At 42.6% G+C, this 19533-nt stretch overlaps 2 protein-coding genes across 4 annotated transcripts in view; one reads left to right on the forward strand and one right to left on the reverse strand.

Annotated features, from left to right (window-relative positions):
- Nucleotides 1-851: 851 nt before the first annotated feature.
- TMEM60 (transmembrane protein 60) lies at nt 852-5695 on the reverse strand. Its single transcript, XM_004702618.3, has 2 exons — nt 5509-5695; nt 852-1553 (listed from the first exon to the last, which is right to left on the reverse strand). The coding sequence occupies exon 2, from the start codon at nt 1500-1502 to the stop codon at nt 1101-1103; it is 402 nt and encodes a 133-aa protein (XP_004702675.1). The 5' UTR covers nt 1503-1553; nt 5509-5695; the 3' UTR covers nt 852-1100.
- A 581-nt stretch (nt 5696-6276) lies between these two features.
- The window catches only part of PHTF2 (putative homeodomain transcription factor 2), a 129495-nt gene continuing 116238 nt past the window's right edge, over nt 6277-19533 (forward strand). For all 3 annotated transcript variants that reach the window (XM_030885232.2, XM_045288781.1, XM_045288782.1), the window contains exon 1: nt 6277-6352. The gene's annotated coding sequence lies outside the window, so the exon portion shown is untranslated. The remainder of the gene's footprint in view (nt 6353-19533) is intronic.

The following is a 19533-nucleotide window of genomic DNA, read 5'->3' on the forward strand; positions in this document are numbered from 1 at the left end:
TTGTTGAGAGCCAGGGTTACTTATGTTAGGATCTTGTCTGTGATGCTGACCAGACTATGGTAACTGGGACTGTCCTGTCTTCCTTTTAACTACCTCATAGGACCAAGAGGCTGTGAATTAGTTTAATGATGTTATTCTACTGGACAAATACTTCTGACATGGAAAGCCACAAGTTAGCGTTAGTTATATATTTTGCAGCGCTCAAAGCACAACTGTCACATTTTACTATCACTAAGCAGTGGTGGGTTCAAGCCACCATTTGTTAACATCTGAGTGATTAAACACTGTGCTACCAGGTTCCTTTCCGAGAGCGATTTCTACTCACAGGGAGCCCATAAGGCAGAGGACCGCTCCCTCAGGCTTCGGAGACTAGGTCTTTCCAGAAGTTGACTGCCTTATCTTTCTTCCAAGGTATGGCTGGTGGGTTTCAATACTTACCTTCTGGGTAGCAGCCCAACTCGTAGCCCACTGCACTATCAGAGCTCCTAAGAGTAAAATGGGACACTCTCTGGGATGCCAGGACAATATGCATAAAGTGGGTCTGCCCTGACGAAACCAGAATGTATGGTCCCATGTATGTCCCAAACAGAGGCAGAAAATAGCAACAGACTCAAGTGAGACCAAAAGCTGTCAGATTCTCTGTTCCATATCCGTTTCAGACACTGGTGTTCCCCCTCTATACTTTAGAAGAACACAACTGGCCATTTTCTTTGGTTGGAATAGGACCATGATAAAGCACTTAAATTTGGAGATTAAAAGTTTTGTTTACAAAAAAAAAAAAAAAAGTTTTGTTTACTTAACTTTAAATACTGACCATATACAACAAATTATTTAAGCATCAGGAAGAAAAATGAGATCCAAAACAAACTTTATTTACATATGTATAAATAATGACATTAGTAACTCCAATACTGAATAATTAAGTTTTGGGTTAATTAGCTGTCCACGCGTCATTTGCCAAGCCTATTTTATGGAAGCAGTATAAAACTACTCAGTTGTTTTTTCATCAGTTCTCTGGTATTCTTGAAGCTTGCAAAAATTCCGAACACTGTAATGCTGCTAGCTGAATGGCAATACAAATGAGATGATGTGATGAGAGTTCAGTCTCTCACCAAAAAAACATTATATCCAAGTTCTGTCAAAGCCCCAGTCAGTAGAGCCCATAAAGGAATGAAGACGTAGGACAAGTTCATGGTAGTAAACTGTTCCAGTTTAGCACAGAGTACAAGGCAGAAGGCTAATTTAAGTAACATTGCAATGAGGTACCAGGCTTTTTTTTTAATATTGTGTGATCCATGTCGAGGGTCAAAGCCAGACTTACACCGCCCAGCCATTTTCACAATCAGCATGACAAGAAGGATGGTATCAAATATCCAGACTGGAATAAATATGAGGAACCAGTTCCAAGGTGCCTTCTCATCCAGTTTCAACACCAACATGATCAAGAAGAGTAATGTGAAAAGCCAGATGAGGAGTACTCTCTGGGCCAAGGACATTCTCATTTAAACAGTTTAAAGAGGCTTGTTGCTGGGTCAGAATGAGGGAAATATACCCTAAGAGAAGGGGAAGGGAAAAAAGTCAAAATTGTTTTGATAACAAGAAAATAAATCACTTTCTAGTGAACAAACCTGGTTCTTTCACATGCCGAGAGTTCCTCATTTTGAAAACCTACCATTCTACCTTCATAAAGCTCTGAAACTTAACCCCATCTTTGACACCATACCCATAATTCTCTTATAGCACAAGATACAACAAAACATATAATGTACCCATAAAGTAAAACCTCAAGAATAATTCATTTCTTTCCATTGCTATCCCTCAGCCTAGGCACTCACTGCCCTCAGGGACATCTTCTTATCTCCCCTTCTGTCACTTTAGCACATACAACTTTCATTCATTTGCTGGTTATACTAAGAAAATGCATTCAAAATGGAAGTAGTGAAAAAGAGGTAGCAAAGACACTGGAAATGCTATTGGTTAAGCCTTATGCTAACCATAAGGTCGGTGGTTCAAATCCAACAACACCGTGGGAGAAAGAGGAGGATGTATGTCCCATCAAGATTTACAGTCTTGGAAATCCTGTAAAAGGTCACTATTATTCAGAATCAACTTGATGCAATAGGTTTGCTTTGGGTATCAAGACAAAAGAGGAGAGAGTTTGAATAAGAGAATGGTTGATAAAACTTGCAAGGACTTCAAACAATTAAGACTGTAAAGAGTTACTTGGACTCGTTAGTATAAATGACATTGATGTAACTGAATTATCCCACAGTTTGAGACTATGGGTGTTATTTTAAAAGTTAATTTCTAATTCTTCCATTACAAGTCACATAAATATATATTTTCTTAGTCTACAACTTTTTCTTTGTACACTTCTCTCACTGTATTATTTTGGTTTGTGGTATGCAACAGAACCAAATCCCCCCTATATATGGTTTCTGAGACTGTACATCACTACAAGAGCAGATAGCCTCCTCTTTCTCCTGTGGGGTAGATGATGGTTTTAACTGTTGACCTAGTGGATAGCAGTACAGCACTTGATTCACAGTATCACCAGGGCTCCTTATATGCCGATAATCAAACCACCTAACTTCTGACATTATTATGTAGTGATCAGACAGCAAATTATTCCATCATTTCTTACATATCTATTTGTCTTACTGACACATTTTTATTTTGTGCTAGTACTATACGACTCTTATTGTTGCTTTAGGATATGTTCTAATATCTGGAAGGTCTAGTACTTACTCTTGGTTTTTACTCATTTTGGCTTTTCATTTTCTTAATACTAAAATTGTTAATCTTTAAAAAAACATACTATTTTGATTGAGAATGCATTAAATATAAAGCTTAAGACTAAACATTTATTATATTTAATCTTCTCATATAGGTTTACATATGTTTCTATTCACTAACTTGTGAGCCTTTGGATTAAGGTTGGGTAGAAAGAAATGAGAAGACAGATGGAATGCTTGGGGATAAAGGGTTAGCAGAAGATATCAACAGTTGAGAACTTGTTATTCCCTTGAGCCATTTGGAGAAGATGAACAATAAGACATGAGAACCAGGAAAGGAACAGGGGATGGAAACTCAGAAAAGGAGGATGAGAAGTATGATTGAGTGTACATAAACCAGTCACTGGGGGGATAAGCTGACCATGAGAGGGTATTTGACGGATCAAAAAAGATGAGAAGATGGCAGATGGGAACAAAAGCACAAGGAGAGAATACCCGCTGTCATAGGAATAAACATGTAGGAAAAGAAAGGTGAAGAGCTAACTGTAGTCACAGTCAGTCAATTCTAACTCTTTAGTGTCCCTACGATCTCTGTCCCAATGGACATTCTGAGGACGTTGATATTAGCAGCCCAATGCATAAAACACCAAGCCACAAGGCCTTCTCTGCCAAGGACTAAGAAAACCAAATGCTCTAGACTAGTGTGCCCAAAGGATTATAGTTCAGCACTAATTTGTACTCTGCACATTTCTACTATTTCAGTGGCTAACTATCATATCATGTTGCAATATACGTTTTATGTCAATACCTCATGTGATTAAATGAGACTATTAACTCAGTCTGCCCTACTCCCTAGGCCCCCCTTCCACATGTACTGCTGCACACTGCAGTGCTTGTGTTCCCAGGAAGGCATTTTCTGTGTTGGTTCCTTTCCTGGCCAGAGGACTTGTTTCAGAGACATAGTAGGGAGGTGGCCACAATAGGGAAGTGAGACAGAATTGGGAGGAGGGTGTGTGTGCTGATTAATGGATTTTATCTGTAAAGTGAGTTGGGAAGCAGGAGTGTATGCTGATTAATGAGTTTCAGCTGTAAATTGAGTTTGTGGTCCTGAAATCCCATTTATCTGTTTTTTTTGTTTGTTTTGTGAAAGTTTTATTAAAAGGTTAATGATACAATTATTAAAAATAGTATTTCCATCTGGCATCAGATGAGTCAGGCGGCAAGTAGCCATACAAAGGGTGGATGCATTCACTGCAGGTACCTAGGATGGACTGTGAACAGATGCCAAGAATGGTCTTATGGCAGCTACAAACTTCGTACGGTAGAACGCAACCAAGTTCTGTCTGCACCCAGGTAAATCCGGCTGTTAATGGGGGGCACTCTGCTGACATTAGAAACATGCTTGAAGAGAGGGATGATGAGCTACAATTAAGGTATTGAAGCCAGCAATTTCACACATCTTCATTCATCTCAGCAAATGAGCTCGTTCCCCCCTCCTAACTCTCCTCAAAGGAACACTCACCAAACTCACTGCCATCCAGTCAATTCTGACTCACAGCAACTCTACAGGGCAGGCTAGAACTGGCTCTGTGGATTTCTGAGGCTGTGCCTGGGTGACACAGTGGTTATGTGTTGGGCTGCTACTTACTGTAAGGTCAGCAGTTCAATATAACCACTCATTCCATGGGAGAAAGATGGGCCTTTCTACTCCTGTAATGACTTCCAATCCTCGAAACTCAACAGTTCTACCCTGTTCTGTAGGTTCACGATGAGTTGGATGAGGGTCAGTGAGTCTGGTTTGGTTTTGGTATCTGTTCCTGTAAAGAATTAATCTCAGGAACCTACCGGGGCACTTCTACCCAGGTTGCTATGAGTCAGCAGTGAGTGAGTGTACATCTGTGTGGATGCAGCAAGCCTCATCTTTTGTCCATGGTTGGTGGTTTCCATCTGCTGACCTTGAGGTTAGCAGCTTAATGGCAAGGGTGTTGCTAAGTCCCCCAACCAAAAATATACTCAACTGAAAGATTTCCCCTTTAAGGTGGTTATCTGGAAGGTAGGTCAAGTGTTTGTTCACCAGCTTCGGAACCGTATCCGGTGGAAATCTGGAGTCTGCTCACAGCACCTGTATCACCTTGGATAAACGGTGAATTCCGTTCCCGTGTTTCTCCTGCCGAGGTCGGCTCTCCTCTGAGGCAACCCTGGCCACCATTCCGGCGATGCCCTTTCCCAACTAAGCAGTCTTGACAGAGACAGTGTTCTGGGGACAACTTATCCCATTCGAGCATACTTGTCACTAGGACTTGAATTCAACTCACTGCCATCCAGTCAACTCCGACTCTTGGCAACCCTACAGGACAGGGTAAAACTGCCACTGGGTTTCCGAGACTGTCATTCGTTACTAGGACAGAAAGCCTCATCTTTCTTTCCCCGGAGCGGTTGGGGGTTTCGAACTGCTGACCTTGTAGTTAGCAGCCCAATTCGTAACCATTACTATACCACTATGGCTTCAGGATGCTACTATACTGTCTTCCTAGTCTTTCTTTTGCAACCTCCGATGGTCCCCTCCACACGCGGACTCCCCCCATTCTCAGCTGGGGCCCCGGTAAGTTTTAGGCGCTGAAAGCGGCTCTACCAGCACACGATCCACGGCGTACACTGATGTCCAGCTGCCGCGCAGGTGTGTGAGGCCAAGGGGGTGTCGGGGGCCAGCGCCCGGCCTCGAACGAGCTAGTGTATTTCGGGGGTTGCCCGTCCGTCGAAGCCCCGGACTCACCTCACAGAACCGCCGGCCGGAATGCGGAGAGGGCCGCGAAGATGATGAGATTCGCCAGTTCGGGTCCACGGCCTTTTCCACACTTTGCTCCCCCCCATTAAATCCAGAACCCGTCACATGATAAAATTCAGAAAAAGATTCAGTTCCGCCGCACCCGACAAGTGCAGACGTTCTCTCAGTCCTTCTACCTCGGGGCCACGCCCACATCCGGGGCAGTTTGTCGCCGCCCCTGGGCCTTCCCCATAGGCAAGAAGCACGCCAATCTGAGCTCAGAGACCCCGTTCCCCGCGGTGATTGGAGAATTTGGCCGCCAGTGCCAACCAACCAACCTTTCCTTACCTTCAGATTCGACAAAAAGACAGCAGTAAAAGACACCGCCCCAGGCCCACCTCCCCACGGCCATTGGTTAGCAGGAAAGTCAGTCTAACCGCAGTCAGGATTTCCCGTAGTTTCGTTGGGCCCTTAGATGCCGAGAGGACCAGTCAGCGCTCGGCTCCGCCCCCCGCGGCGCGCCCCGCCCCTCTCGCCCTCCCTGTCAGAGGGAGGCGGGGCGAAGCAGCCTCGGCGCAAAATCCTGCGGGAGAGGGGGTGGGACGACGCCTCTGGAGGCAGCGCGCCCGCCGGCAGCGTCCTGTGGTTCCTCTGCTCTCGCGGCTGCCGCGGCGCCCACTTCGGTGTCTCCCGCGCGCACCCCGGCCGCTTCCTAGCGGCGCGGCGCCCGCTCTTACGGTAAGAGCGGCATCACCTCCGCGCTCGGCCGGCCGCGTGGAGGTCGTTGGGTGCTGACAGAACCCCTAGAATGGACTGAACTGGACGTGGGAGAAGAACAGCCGGCGGGATGGAGGTGGGACAGCTCCGGGGCCAACGCAGCGCCATCCGCCGTCGCTGACTTACGCGGCCGCCACCGGCACCTGCGGGCCGGGGTCGGGGTCACTGGCGGCCCCCCGGCATCTTCTGGCCGGAGGCGGAGGCTTAGCCTCGTTCCTCCCGCGCCCGCGCTGTCCTCCAGCGTTGAGGGTGACGGGCCAAAGCCCCGAGCCGCCGCCCGCCCGCCCGCCGGGCTGCCTCCGCCCCCTCCCTCGGCCCCTCGCCTTCTCCTTCCTTCCCTTGGCGCTGCGCTGGGGCGTCGGGGTCCGTGGGGGGGCTGTGCCTGGGTGACGGCGCGGGGTGGAGAGAGGTCAGCTCGCGGCCGGAGCTGCGGGCTCGAGAGGAGGCTCCGCGCTCCGGACGCAGGATGGGAAGGGGGTCCCTATCCTGCCCCGGCGCAGCCGGCAACAGTTTAGTTTTCTGATTTCCACCCCGGCTGCAGAGAGGGTGCTGAAAAGCCTGCGCACCGGCCTGGAGCGCCCTTTCCAGCCTGCTCCTTCATCTTTCCTTATAATTTCTCGGCTTGCTATTGACAACCAGCCTTCTGGTATTGTTCTTTTCGCCTCTTTGGCTTTCAAACTCAACACCTCCAGGTATAACTTCAGGGATCGTCTTCTCATTCGTATATCTTTTTATTTTTAGCCTAGCAAAACAAAGACCTACTTTATATTAACATAGACCGGCTTAGGGAAGTACAGAAGCTGGAAGCATTTATTCATCGCAGTATGTACTTTACATTCCGAGTAGCTTTTAAACCGCTGTGGATGTGTAGTGATTTACACTTACTCTCATGAAGGTGGTATGTATGTACCCTGCTTATGTTGAGATGATTTTGTTGTCTGGTACTTTGGCAAACGCCAACTAGATATTTAATAATATGTCTTCTCCCCACCCCTAGACTTGACCTGTAGACTTTATTTTAAGGGTTATGAATTTTTTTTATGTTTGAAAGCTGTAGTTAGGTATGAATATGTATTTTTTAAATCTCAAAAGGGAGGATTCTGGTAGCCCTGCGTTTTAACCGAAAGAGCTGTAAAATAGTATAACAATTTGAAATCCTGACATTTTGGAGTAAGAACTGGGAAGTTTTTGAGAAGGAGGTGGGTCCCCCTTGCTGCTTGTGGTAGCTCAGCCTTCTGCTAAGAGCACAGGGAAGGAGTCAGAGGTCCCCGGACAATGAGCCAGGTCTGGGACCAGAAACAAGGAACAGTTCCAGGAACAGTTCTTGCTCAGAAAATAGCCAGCTTGCACATGGGTTACTTGTCTGCAGGCATTAAGTCAGATGTTAGGATGATTGGATGTGTTGTGTTCTAGTTTTAACGAACACTTATGGTAACGCAGAACCCTCAAATGCTCTGCCAGAGAGCCAATTCCAACTCATAGCAACTCTGTAAGGCAGGCTAGAACCGCCTCTGTGGGTTTCTGAGATTATAACTCTTTATGGCAATAGAAATCCTTGCATTTCTCCCACAGAAAGTGGGTGGTGATGTTGAACTACTTACATTGAGGTTAGCAGCCCAACTAATGACCACTACGCCACCAGGGCTCTCCTTGGTAGGACAAAAATATGAGAGAGCAATATGGTAGAGAGTCGCATGTGCAGCTCGTCCTCCCAGAGTAGCTCCCTTCTTTTGAGCCCAAATTGGCACTGGGCGGTTGACTTAAAAAATGAAGGAGGTCGGTTTGAACCATTTTAAAATCCTGAACTCTTTGACTAGTTCATTTAATGAAAACTTGTAATGAATTTTTAATGAAAAGGGGCTCATTAGAGTGAGCTAAAGGGAATCCAGGGTAACTCTGGGGCAGGAAATAAGGATCGGAAAGAGTTACATTGGTTCTATATTAGCTCATTTAATGGTGATAATCCTTATGAGGTAGGTGCCCCCCGGAATCATCCCAGTTTTATAGGTGGATTACGTTAACGCATCTGTCTACAGTTTCTCAGTTTAGGAAGTCAGCACAGGCAGAACTTACTCCCAAGAAATTTGATCCTAAGACCTTTTATTCCAATATGTTATACTTCGCCACCAGCTATAAAATTGGCTTCTGAGACATTTGCTACAGGCAGATTGATCAGTTGGAAATAATGCTGCAAAGCTCTAAGTGAATACTCAATAACATATTGACCTCAGGCATAAAAGACACTGTGTTGAGTGTTGGGAATGTAGGGATGGACTTAGGTTCCTTTCTTTGAGGAACCTCTGTTTAATGGGAGAGAGATTAGAACAATGATGAAAATACCACATATACTATGAGAGTGCTATACAATCTGCTTTTGTGGGAGAGAATTCACTTAATATTTATGCAATAGATTTCAAAGTTTATTTGGCCTACTGCCCTCTTTTCATGAAAACAAAACAAAACAACAACTACTGCTTCTCCGGCAATTAAAAACTTTTGTACTATAGTCTATAATCCAGGATAAAGTAGGTAGGTAGCTGATATTGCAGTACATCCACCTCTGCCCCCACCAGTCCAGTGCCCCCTAGGGGGCGGTATTGCCTACTTTGGGAGCCACTGATGAATACAGACCAGTTTTTTTTTTTTTTTAAGATTTAAATCTTTTATGCATTTTTTGTAAAGCAGTAAAAAATTTTGTTATATCTTTTTTACAAAATAATACATTTTAAAGAGTGCACTTTAGCTACTTTAAAAAAATAACTATTAGCAATTGGGTTTTCATGATACAATAACAGTTTGTATATAATTTCAGAGTATGTAGAGCATTTAATACATTTTAAACATTTTTTTTTCATTGTAAACATTTTTATATGTTATAAAATACCTCACCTCTGAAAGTCTCCCAAACGACCTTACTTAGTCTGTTACTTTCTGGAAGAGTTGTTGCTGGAAATCCATAAATCTCTTGCTTTGAAAAATAGTACATCCTGCAAGTGATGCACCGTCTTGAAAATGTTTTTATTAAAAATAAATCATTTTATTGGGGGCTTTTATATCTCTTATAACAGTCCATACATAGTTGTATCAAGCACCTTCATCATTTTCAAAATAGTTTCTTTCTGTTTGAGCCCTTGGTATCAGCTCCTCTTTTTCCCCTTCCCTCTTCCACCCTTCCACCCTCATGGACCCCCTAATAAATGATTATTATTTTCATATCTTACACCACCTGCTGTCTCCCTTCACCCACGTTTCTGTTGTCTCCCTGGGTAGGGAGGGGCAGAGCTGCTTTTTGACTTTAAACATGATACCACATCTCTTACAACTTCAATTTCCTTGTCTGTTAACCAGTATTGAACGTTAAGCAAGTAATACAAGGGTCTTCAAAAATTTTGCAGAGAAATTCCAGTATCTTTTCATTCCATATTCCAGGAACGTTTAGAAGCCCCAGTTACTGTTAGAACATATATAAGTCCTGGATTTGAAAGAAATAGTTATTTTGTTTAAAGAAGGGGTTGAGATGTTCTAAGGGGGATGTCACTGGAGCTTTAAAGGAGGAGTGTGAGTTTACCAGGTTGGAGGAAAGGGACATTCCTTTCCTTAGTGTGGCAAGAGACAGGGTCTCACTCAGATCGGAACTCTGGATTGTAATAGGGGATGGCAAGTAATTGTACTTGAGAAGGCCACTCTTACTGGTAATTGTATTACAGATGTGTCTGGCTCAAGTGAGTACTACCCAATTTTGGTGGTTGGAAATAACAGATTTAGATAATAAAATTATAGGAAAACTTCAATAGATGATGCCTTGTGACATTTTATTTAATACTCGTATTTACCTTCTAATGCTTATTCCCCCAGTGCAAATAGAACTTTTTTCCAACATGTAAGGTTAGGCAACTATTATCTCATTCACCTGGTTTGTTTTACTGTTGTAAATGAAGACTAACACTACTAGAGGTGCTGCACCTAATTTGTGGAAGATTTGGGGATATTATTTTAAGTAAAGTACTTTAATATGATTATTGGCTGTTCTTTGTCCTCTTAACCCTTTGACCTATCCTGGGGGCCTCATAGAGTCAGTTTTGCAGGCTACTATTTACGTACGTTAACTGTCCTGAATTTAAACATTGGATTTACTATGAGACAATGTTTTAAATCAGTACTGCCATTAAAAATCTGAAATAAACTCCATATTTATATCTTCCTCTCAGGTTGGAACAGAAACATAAATACATTTTATTTATAAATGTTGAACATCACTGGACTCCTATGACTAAGTGGAAGATACTAAGTGACATCTAGGAGAGTTGCATTTTTATCCCAGTTTGTTTTCCTCCTATAAATTGCTAAAATAACACAAGATATAGAGATGAATTTTCAGATTTAAAAAATGTTTAAACAGCATTTTTTAGAGTGCTAGGAAAGTAGATACTGGGCTACATTCTGAGTAGTGAACAGGAACTAGAGCAGGAAATGGCTGTGGCTGAACCACTACCTGATAATAATCACAGCATGATTAAATTTGACATTTAATGAAGGGAAGTAAAGAGAGAAAGTGCACATGATGCATCTTTCCAATTTCAGAAACAGCAGAGGAGAGGAGCTGCTGCAAGTATACCTACAGACATTTTGTGGATTATGTAGCAGGCAGTTGAATGGAGCACCTTATAAATGTTGCAAATGTGCGATCGATGTATGAAAGTTAGGTGGTATACGTTTGGGTGCTCTGTAGACCTTGGTTCAAATCCCATTCTGCCATCTACCAAGTTGCCTGGCATTGGACTAATTATGTGATCTTTCTGAGGTTTGTTGTCCTTCTTCATAAAATGATCATACTACAGTCATCCTTGAGCATCCACGGGGGATTGGTTCCAGGATTCCTGTGGATTCCAAAATCTGAAGATGTTCAAGTTCCTTATATAAAATGACACATTTACATAGAATGTATGCACAGTCTTCTCTTTTACTTTAAATCATCTCTAGAATGCTTTTAATGCCTGCTGTAGTTCCTAATGCAATGAAGATAACATTTTCTGCTCTTTTGAGGGAACCCTGATTGTGTAGTGGTTACACAAGGAGCTGTGATCAGCATAGTTGGCCGTCTGAAACTATCAGCAGCTCCTCAGGAGAAAGACTGGGCTTTCTACTCCTGCAAGCAGTTACAGTCTCGGAAATCCACAGGAGGTCGCTGTGAGTCAGCATTGACTTGATGGCAGCAAGTTTGGTTTTGGTTTTAGTCTTTGACCACTTGATTGATTCCCCTCTACCCAGATATTTTGGATCCATGGTTGGTTGGTTCCAAGGATTTAGAACCTACAGAATGGAGGGCTGACTTACTCTTTGCAAGTTTTTTAGAACTACATGAGATAATGTATATACAGTGCTTATCACATTGTCTGGCTTGTAGTGCGTGCTCAAAAAATGGTTTATGTTGATTTTGATTGAGTTAAAGAATCTGCATACATGTGTGTGATGTGTGGCACAATGGGTTACATGTTGGACTGCCAACCGCAAAGGTCAGCAGGTCCCATTTGATGAATATGACCAAAAAGGTCATATAGTCCCATTTCTCAGATTATTTGCTCAGCATACAGATTGAATAAGTATGATAGAAGGCACAATCCTGACACATTTTTTTTAATTAAAGTTTTTATTAATCAATGAGGGTTCTTACACCTCTTAAAGCAATCCATATATCAGTTGTATCAAGTACATTTGTACATATGTTGGCACCATCATTTTCAAAACATTTCCTTTCTACGTGAGCCTTTGCTATCAGCTCCTCTTTTTTCACTCCCTCCCTTCTTTCCCACCCTTGAGAACCCTTGATAAATCATACATTATTTTTTGTTTCCCTGGGGGTGGGGGATTAATTATACATCGATCACTGCAATTGGTTCCCCCTTTCTCCCTGCAACTCCCCCTTACCCATTGAGGAATTTCTTTGACCACTTGATTGATTCCCCTCTACCCAGTTATGTAGCTACTCCCATTATTGTTCCTGAGGGGTTTATCTGTCCTGGATTCTGTGTGTTGAGGGCTCATATCTGTACTAGTGTACATGCTTTGGTCTAGCTGGATTTGTAAGGCAGAACTGGGGTTGTGATATTGGGGGGAGGAAGCATTAAAGAACTAGGGTATTGTCTGTTTTGTCGGTGCTGTACTGTACTCTGGCTGACTCATCCCTTCCTTGTGACCCGTCTGAGGAGATGTCCAATTGTCTGCAGATGAGCTTTGGGTCTCCATGCCGACACCCCTTTATATCTTTCAACTACTCTTTGTCTCAACTCCTACCACCAGTTTAAAAAAAAGTTTTTTTAAGTGCCCATTGCTACCAACTTAGTTTAGATCATCATGTCCTTGAATGATTTTGTCAATAACTAATGTGGTTAGTTATATGAAAATTTTACCCTTAGTGCCTATAGATGATAGTTAATAAATATTTCATACCTCAGGTGTCAGACAGTATTAAATAAATGACTTGCATATCCAAGGCTAGCTTTTCCTTTAAAGAAAGAATTTTAAGTACAAATTTAATTTCTTTAATAGACAAAAGATTATTTAGTTAGGTGCTGTAAGATAAGCCGTGGACTGTTAACTGGAGGATCACGGTTCAAACCCACTAGTCACTTGGAGAAAAGTTGAGACTATTTTCTCTCATAAAGATGTATAGCCTCAGTGTAAGATATGACCAAATAATAATAATTTATAAATTATCAAGGGTTCATGAGGGATGGAGGAGCGGGGACAAAGGGGAAAAAATGAGGAGCTGATACCAGGGGCTCAAGCAGAAAGCAAATGTTTTGAGAATGATGACGATGGCAACAAATGTGCTTGACACAATGGATGGATGTATGGATTGTGATAAGAGTTGTACAAGCCCCCAGTAAAATGATTTAAAAAAGAAGATCTATAGCCTCAGAAATGGAATTGAATTGCAATAGGTTGATATAATGTGTGCTTGGTCTGAAGTAAGCAATGATAGTTTGTGTCTTTCAAGAAAATTGTCTATTTAATCCAAATTGTTCAATTTATTGCTATAAAGTTCACAGTGTTCACTTATTTTAATATCTGTAATATTTATAGTGATATTTTCTTGTTGTTTATGCTATTAATTTGTGTCTTTTCTTTTTTCTTAATCAGCCTGGTTAGAGCTCTATGTGTTTTATTGCTTTCAAAAAACCAGTTGATAGGGGGTTTTTTTGTTTATTTTTTTTTTATCGATTTATTAGGGGCTCATACAACTGTCATTGCAATCCATACATACATGAATTGTGTAAAGCACATTTGTACATTCGTTGCCCTCATCATTCTCAAAACATTTGTTCTCCACCTAAGCCCCTGGCATCAGCTCCTCATTTTTTCCCTTCCCTCCCCGCTCCCCCTTCTCTTATGAACCATTGATAATTTATAAATTATTATTTTGTCATATCTTTCCCTGTCCGACATCTCTCTTCACCCACTTTTCTGTTGTCCGTCCCTCAGGGAGGAGGTTATATGTAGATCCTTGTCATCAGTACCCCCTTTCCAACCCACCCTTCCTCCACCCTTCCAATATCGCCACTCACACCACTGGTCCTGAAGGGATCATCCGCCCTGGAGTCTCTGTGTTTCCAGTTCCTATCTGTACCAGTGTACATCCTCTGGTCTAGCCATATTTGTAAGGTAGAATTGGGATCATGATAGTGGGAGGTGGGGGGAGGAAGCATTTAGGAAGTAGAGGAAAGTTGTATGTTTAATTGTTGCTACATCCCACCCTGACTGACTCGTCTTCTCTCTGAGACCTTTCTGTAAGGGGATGTCCAGTGGCTTACAAATGGACTTTGGGTCTCCACTTCGCACTCCGCCCCTTATTTACAATGATATGATTTTTTGTTCTGATGATGCCTGATACCTGATCCCTTCTACACCTTTTGATTGCACAGGCTGGTGTGCTTCTTCCATGTGGGCTTTGTTGCATCTGAGCTAGATGGCCACTTGTTTACCTCCAAGCCTTTAAGACCCCAGATGCTATATCTTTTGATAGCCAGACACCATCAGCTTTCTTCGCCACATTTGCTTATGCACCCATTTGTCTTCAGCGATCGTATCAGGGAGGTGCGCACACAATGATATGATTTTTTTGTTCTTTGATGCCTGATAACTGATTCCTTTGACACTTTGTGATCACACAGCAGTTGATAGTTTTTATTATTGATTTTTCTCTTCTCTATTTCATTGCTATTCTTTTTTTTTATAGATCAAAGTTTATTAGTGGTTACTAGGGTCAGTATAGAGAAAGAGGGGAAGTGGAGGGTTTGTGTTATGGAAAAACTACAGTATGGAATGGTACGCTTGCAAACATATACTTGTAATTGCTGACAATAAGGCTTAAAACCAGGGGTCCCCAAACTTTTTAAACAGGGGCCCAGTTCACTGTCCTTCAGACCCATTGCCCGGCCGAATTATAGTTAAAAACAAAAACAAAAAACTATGAACAAATTCCTGTGCATATCCACATATCTTATTTTGAAGTAAAAAAAACAAACGGGGCAAAAACACCTGGCGGGCCAGATAAATGTCCTCAGAGGGCTGCATGTGGCCTGTGGGCCGTAGTTTGAGGATCCCTGCTTAAACTTGTACATAACTGAATAGGCAAAAGTTGTGTGATATATACAGGGGACTTCAAAAATTTGTGGGAAGCTTTCATTATTTTAAAATTTATTTGCAGTCATCACTTGGGCTATTTCTTGCTGATTTATTTGCTGGCCTGCTCTTCCACCTACATGGTCAGGCACAGGGCCTTGATGACACCTAGACACAGTGATAGGATAATATTCATACACATAAGAAAGAGAAGTGAATATGCAACTATTACTTAAATTTATACACCAACCACTAGAGCCTGAGATGAAGAAACTGAAGATTTCTACCAGCTTCTCCATACTGAAATTGATCAAACATGCAACCAAAGATGTATTTATAATTACTGGTGATTAGAATGTGGAAGTTGAAGAACAAAGAGGCAGGAACAATAGTTGAAAAATAGGATTTTGGTGATAGAAATTATATTTGAGATCATATGATAGAATTTTGCAGGATTTACAATTTATTCATTATAGTACCTTTTTCAACAACTTAAATAGTAACCCTCCCAAGATGAGATACATAGTAATCAAATTGATCATCTCTATGGGGAGAGATGAAGAAGCTCAATATTATCAGTAAGAATGAGGCCAGGGATAACTGTGGAATAGACTATCAGTTATTTACATGCAAGTTCAATTTGAAGAAAATGAAAGCAAGTTCAGTTCAGAAGAGCCAAAAGCCCTAAATACAGATTGCCTGTGTTCAGAGGCAATCTCAAGGATTGATTTGACACATTGAACACATTGAAGATAACTGGGTTGTGGGATAGCATCAAGAACATATATGAAGAAAGCAAAAGGTCATTGAAAAGAACAAAATGGATGTCAGAAGAGACTGGAAATGGCTGAAACATTGTAGAAATGCTGAAGTGACCAGAAGAAATAACAGCATAAAAGGTGAAAAGATTTCAAAAGGCAGCATGAAAAGATGAACTTATATTACAATGACAGATGCAAAGACTTGGAGAGTTAGAAAACCAAAAGAGAACAATCATAGCATTTCTCAAGTTGAAAGAACAGAAGAAAAAAATTAAGCCTAGAGTTGCAACATTGAAGACTTTTATGAGTAAAATATTGCAAGATACAGGAAGCATCAAAAGAAGATGGGAATAATACACAAGTCCCAGCACCCCAACGAACTGGTCAACATTCAGCTGTTTAAGGAACTAGCATATGACCAAGGACCAATGATATTGAGCAAAGTGTTTATTGGTTTTTGCCAAGAAAAATTTTACAAGAGTTTTATTGGCATATAATTCACATCGTGGAGAAAGGAAGTGGTGTTAACAAACCCACGGACAAGGGAACAACAAGTGATCCAAATCGGTGGTGAGGAGGGTGTAGGGGGCCTGGTAGGGCACGACCAAGGGTAATGTAACTGAGAGGAATTACTGAAGCCCAAATGAAGGCTGAGCATGATAGTCGGACAAGGGGAAAGTCAAAGGAAGTAGAGGAAAGAGCTAGGAGGCAAAGGGCATTTATAGAGGTCTAAATAAAGACATGTACATATGTAAATATACTTATATATGAGGATGTGGAAATAGATCTATGTGAATATATATATAGGTCTAGTATTGAGTTAGTAGATGGACATCGGGCCTCCACTCAAGTACCAGTGCGTAGTTGAACTGCCCGCGCTCAAGCGCCTCCTTGTGGTCGGTCCAGGACGAGGCGGGCATGCGGCTGTAGGGCTCCAGCAGGATGCGCACGCAGCGGACCATCAGCAGCACCTGCACCAAGAGTAGGCAGAGCACGAAGGCGAACACGTGCGCTGCTCCGCGTCCAGGCCCACGCCCGCCTGGGGCCAGGGAGCAGCTACGGGGACAGTGCCCACTTCATGCTCATGGCTCACATCGCCGCGCGGCCTGGGCTCAACCCGGCGGGGACGGATGCCCGGCGGCCATGCTCTCCCAGAATCCGTGCTGGCTCGGCTCAGGCCTCTCCCAGGAGACAGCCAAACCCAGGGTTTCTAAGAGTTAGAATAGACTATGGCAGTGAGTTTTTCATACTTATTGACTGTCAGATGTGCCAAATGGTGGGAGAGAGGAAGAGTTAAGAAAGATTATAGCCCAGGAGAGTATTGTAACATGTGGAGGAATCCATGAAAAGACTGGACTGTTGGGCCGGCTCCAACAAGAACCAGCCTGACCCCCACCCTGGAAGTGTGTGCCACAGAAATTGACAATAGACCCCCTGGGAAGGGAAAGGGACCAACCCAGATGGAAGCTGAAGCAAATAAAGGGGGAGGAAGGGAATGGAGCACACCCTGGCCCACAAGCCCTGAGGACAATAGCCCCACTCAGAGCAGCCAATGCACACAGAGGACCTTATGGCTGGCCCCACTACAAGACACGACTTCCTACACTGACACATAACCCTACATGGGACTACACTGGAGACACTGGGATGTGTGACTGAGCTGACCCATGACACAGAGGAAAAACGCTAAGTGCGTGTAATAGAACAGCAAGGGGAGCAGAACAAGGAAGTCCCGAGGGAGTACCAAAAATAGAGTTGGGGCCAGGGCGTGGTGTCCCATCAGACCCGACCGGAAAACACTCCTAAAGGTCAACAAACAGACCTTGAACTATTTACAGATTTTTCTTCCCTTTTTTTTGATTTTGTATGCCACTGACTTTTTTGTTGTTGCTGTCATTGTTTTGTTTTTCTGTGTCACTTTGTTTGAGGCTGTCATGTTTTTATGTGCATATTATTATCTCTGCAGGTCTATCTAGATAAGATAGGCTGGATAAACAATGTGAAGAAGGAAATAACGGGACTGATGGTTCTGGGGGGACATGGGAGAGGGGAGGGTGGGGAAAGGAAGTGGTGTTAATAACAAACCCAGGGACAAGCAAACAAGTGATTCAAAACCAGTGGCAAGGAGTGGGGGGGAGGCCTGGTAGGACTTGATCAAGGGCAGTGTAACCAAGAGGAATTATTGAAACCCCAATGAAGGCTGAACATGATAGTGGGACAAGAGGAAAGTAAAAGGAAATAGAGGAATGAACTAGGAGGCAAAGAGCATATATAGAGGCCTAAATAAAGGCATGTACATATGTAAATATATATGATGATGGGAAAATAGATCTATGTGCATATGTTTATAGGTTTAGTATTAAGGTAGCGGATGGACATTGGGCCTCCACTCAAGTACTCCCTCAATGCAAGAATACTTTCTTCTATTAAATTGGCATTCTGTTATGTTCACCTTCCCGACACAACCGCTGAAGACAAAGCCAGTGAATAAGCAAATGTGGTGACGAAAGCTGATGGTGCCCGGCTATCAAAAGATAATAGCATCTGGGGTCTTAAAGGTTTGAAGATAAACAAGCAGCTATCTAGCTCAGAAGCAACAAAGGCCACAGGGAAGAAGCACACCTGCCTGTGTGATCACGAGGATATCAGGTATCAAGCACCAAAGAGCAAAAAATCCTATCATCGAATGAGGGGGAGTGTGGGGTGGGGACCCAAGGCCCATCTGTAGGCAACTGGACATCCCTTTGCAGAGGGATAGCGGGGAGGTCACTCAGGGTGCAGTGTAACATCGATGAAACATACAACTTTCCTCTAGTTCTTAAATGCTTCCCCCTACCCCCATCATGATACAAATTCTACCTTACAAACCTGGCTAGACCAGAGGATGTACACTGGTACATATAGGAACTGGAAACACAGGGAATCCAGGGCGAATGATCCCTTCAGGACCAGTGGTGAGAGTGGAGGGTAGAGAGAGGGTGCGTGGAAAGGGGGAACCGATTACAAGGATCTACATAAAATCTCTTCCCTGGGCGATGGACAACAGTAAACTGGGTGCAGGGAGATGTCTGGCAGTGTAAGATATGATAAAATAATAATTTATAAATTATCAAGGGTTCATGAGGGAGTGGGCACACACACAAAAAGATTGTAGGATGGAGTGCTTAGAAAACTGAGTAATTGGTGAAAGAGGAGTACTTAAAGGAGGGAAATAATTCCTGGTTCTTTTCTTGGAGGAGATAACTAATGTTTACATGCAGGGTAGAACTTCATCTCTTGCTCTGCATTTTTTCTATTTACTGTCTTGAATTTCTAAAAAGAATTGAAACTGGTATCTTCCTTTTACTTCCTTCTGTTAGAAATAGCAGAAGTGCAGCTGTTGTTGGCGTACTTATGTTAGAGTATTTAAATTTTACTTTTTAATTGTCAATGACTTAAAAGACTGAGCTTAATGCTTTAAAATATGCATTTAAAAAAAAGTGATTTTTCTTTTTTAAGTAAAAGTTAAGTAGGATCACAGAATTTTTCTTAATAAAAACCACAGAAGGAAAGAGTAGCACTGGTAGAGGAAAAGGATAAAAATGGAATAGGAGCATATGAAAAAGGAGATACTGAGCCTTATGCTAAATACTTCAAAAAATGGGAAGCAAGGAAAGAATGTGAAGACTGTATTAAAATGTGAAAAGGCTTCTAATTTAAGCCTTATACCTCAGAAGGACAGGAGCCTTGGTGGTGCTGTGGTCCATTTAAAAAAAAATCCTTTTATTGGGGCTCATACAATTCATCACAATACATACAACAATTGTGTAAAGCACACATACATTTGTTGCCCTCATCATTCTCAAAATTTGCTTTCCTCTTGAGTTCCTGGAAT

This window comes from Echinops telfairi, unplaced genomic scaffold (genome assembly GCF_000313985.2).
Source record: "Echinops telfairi isolate 266 unplaced genomic scaffold, ASM31398v2 ScPeMD7_23;HRSCAF=83, whole genome shotgun sequence".
Taxonomy (NCBI): Eukaryota; Metazoa; Chordata; class Mammalia; order Afrosoricida; family Tenrecidae; genus Echinops; species Echinops telfairi.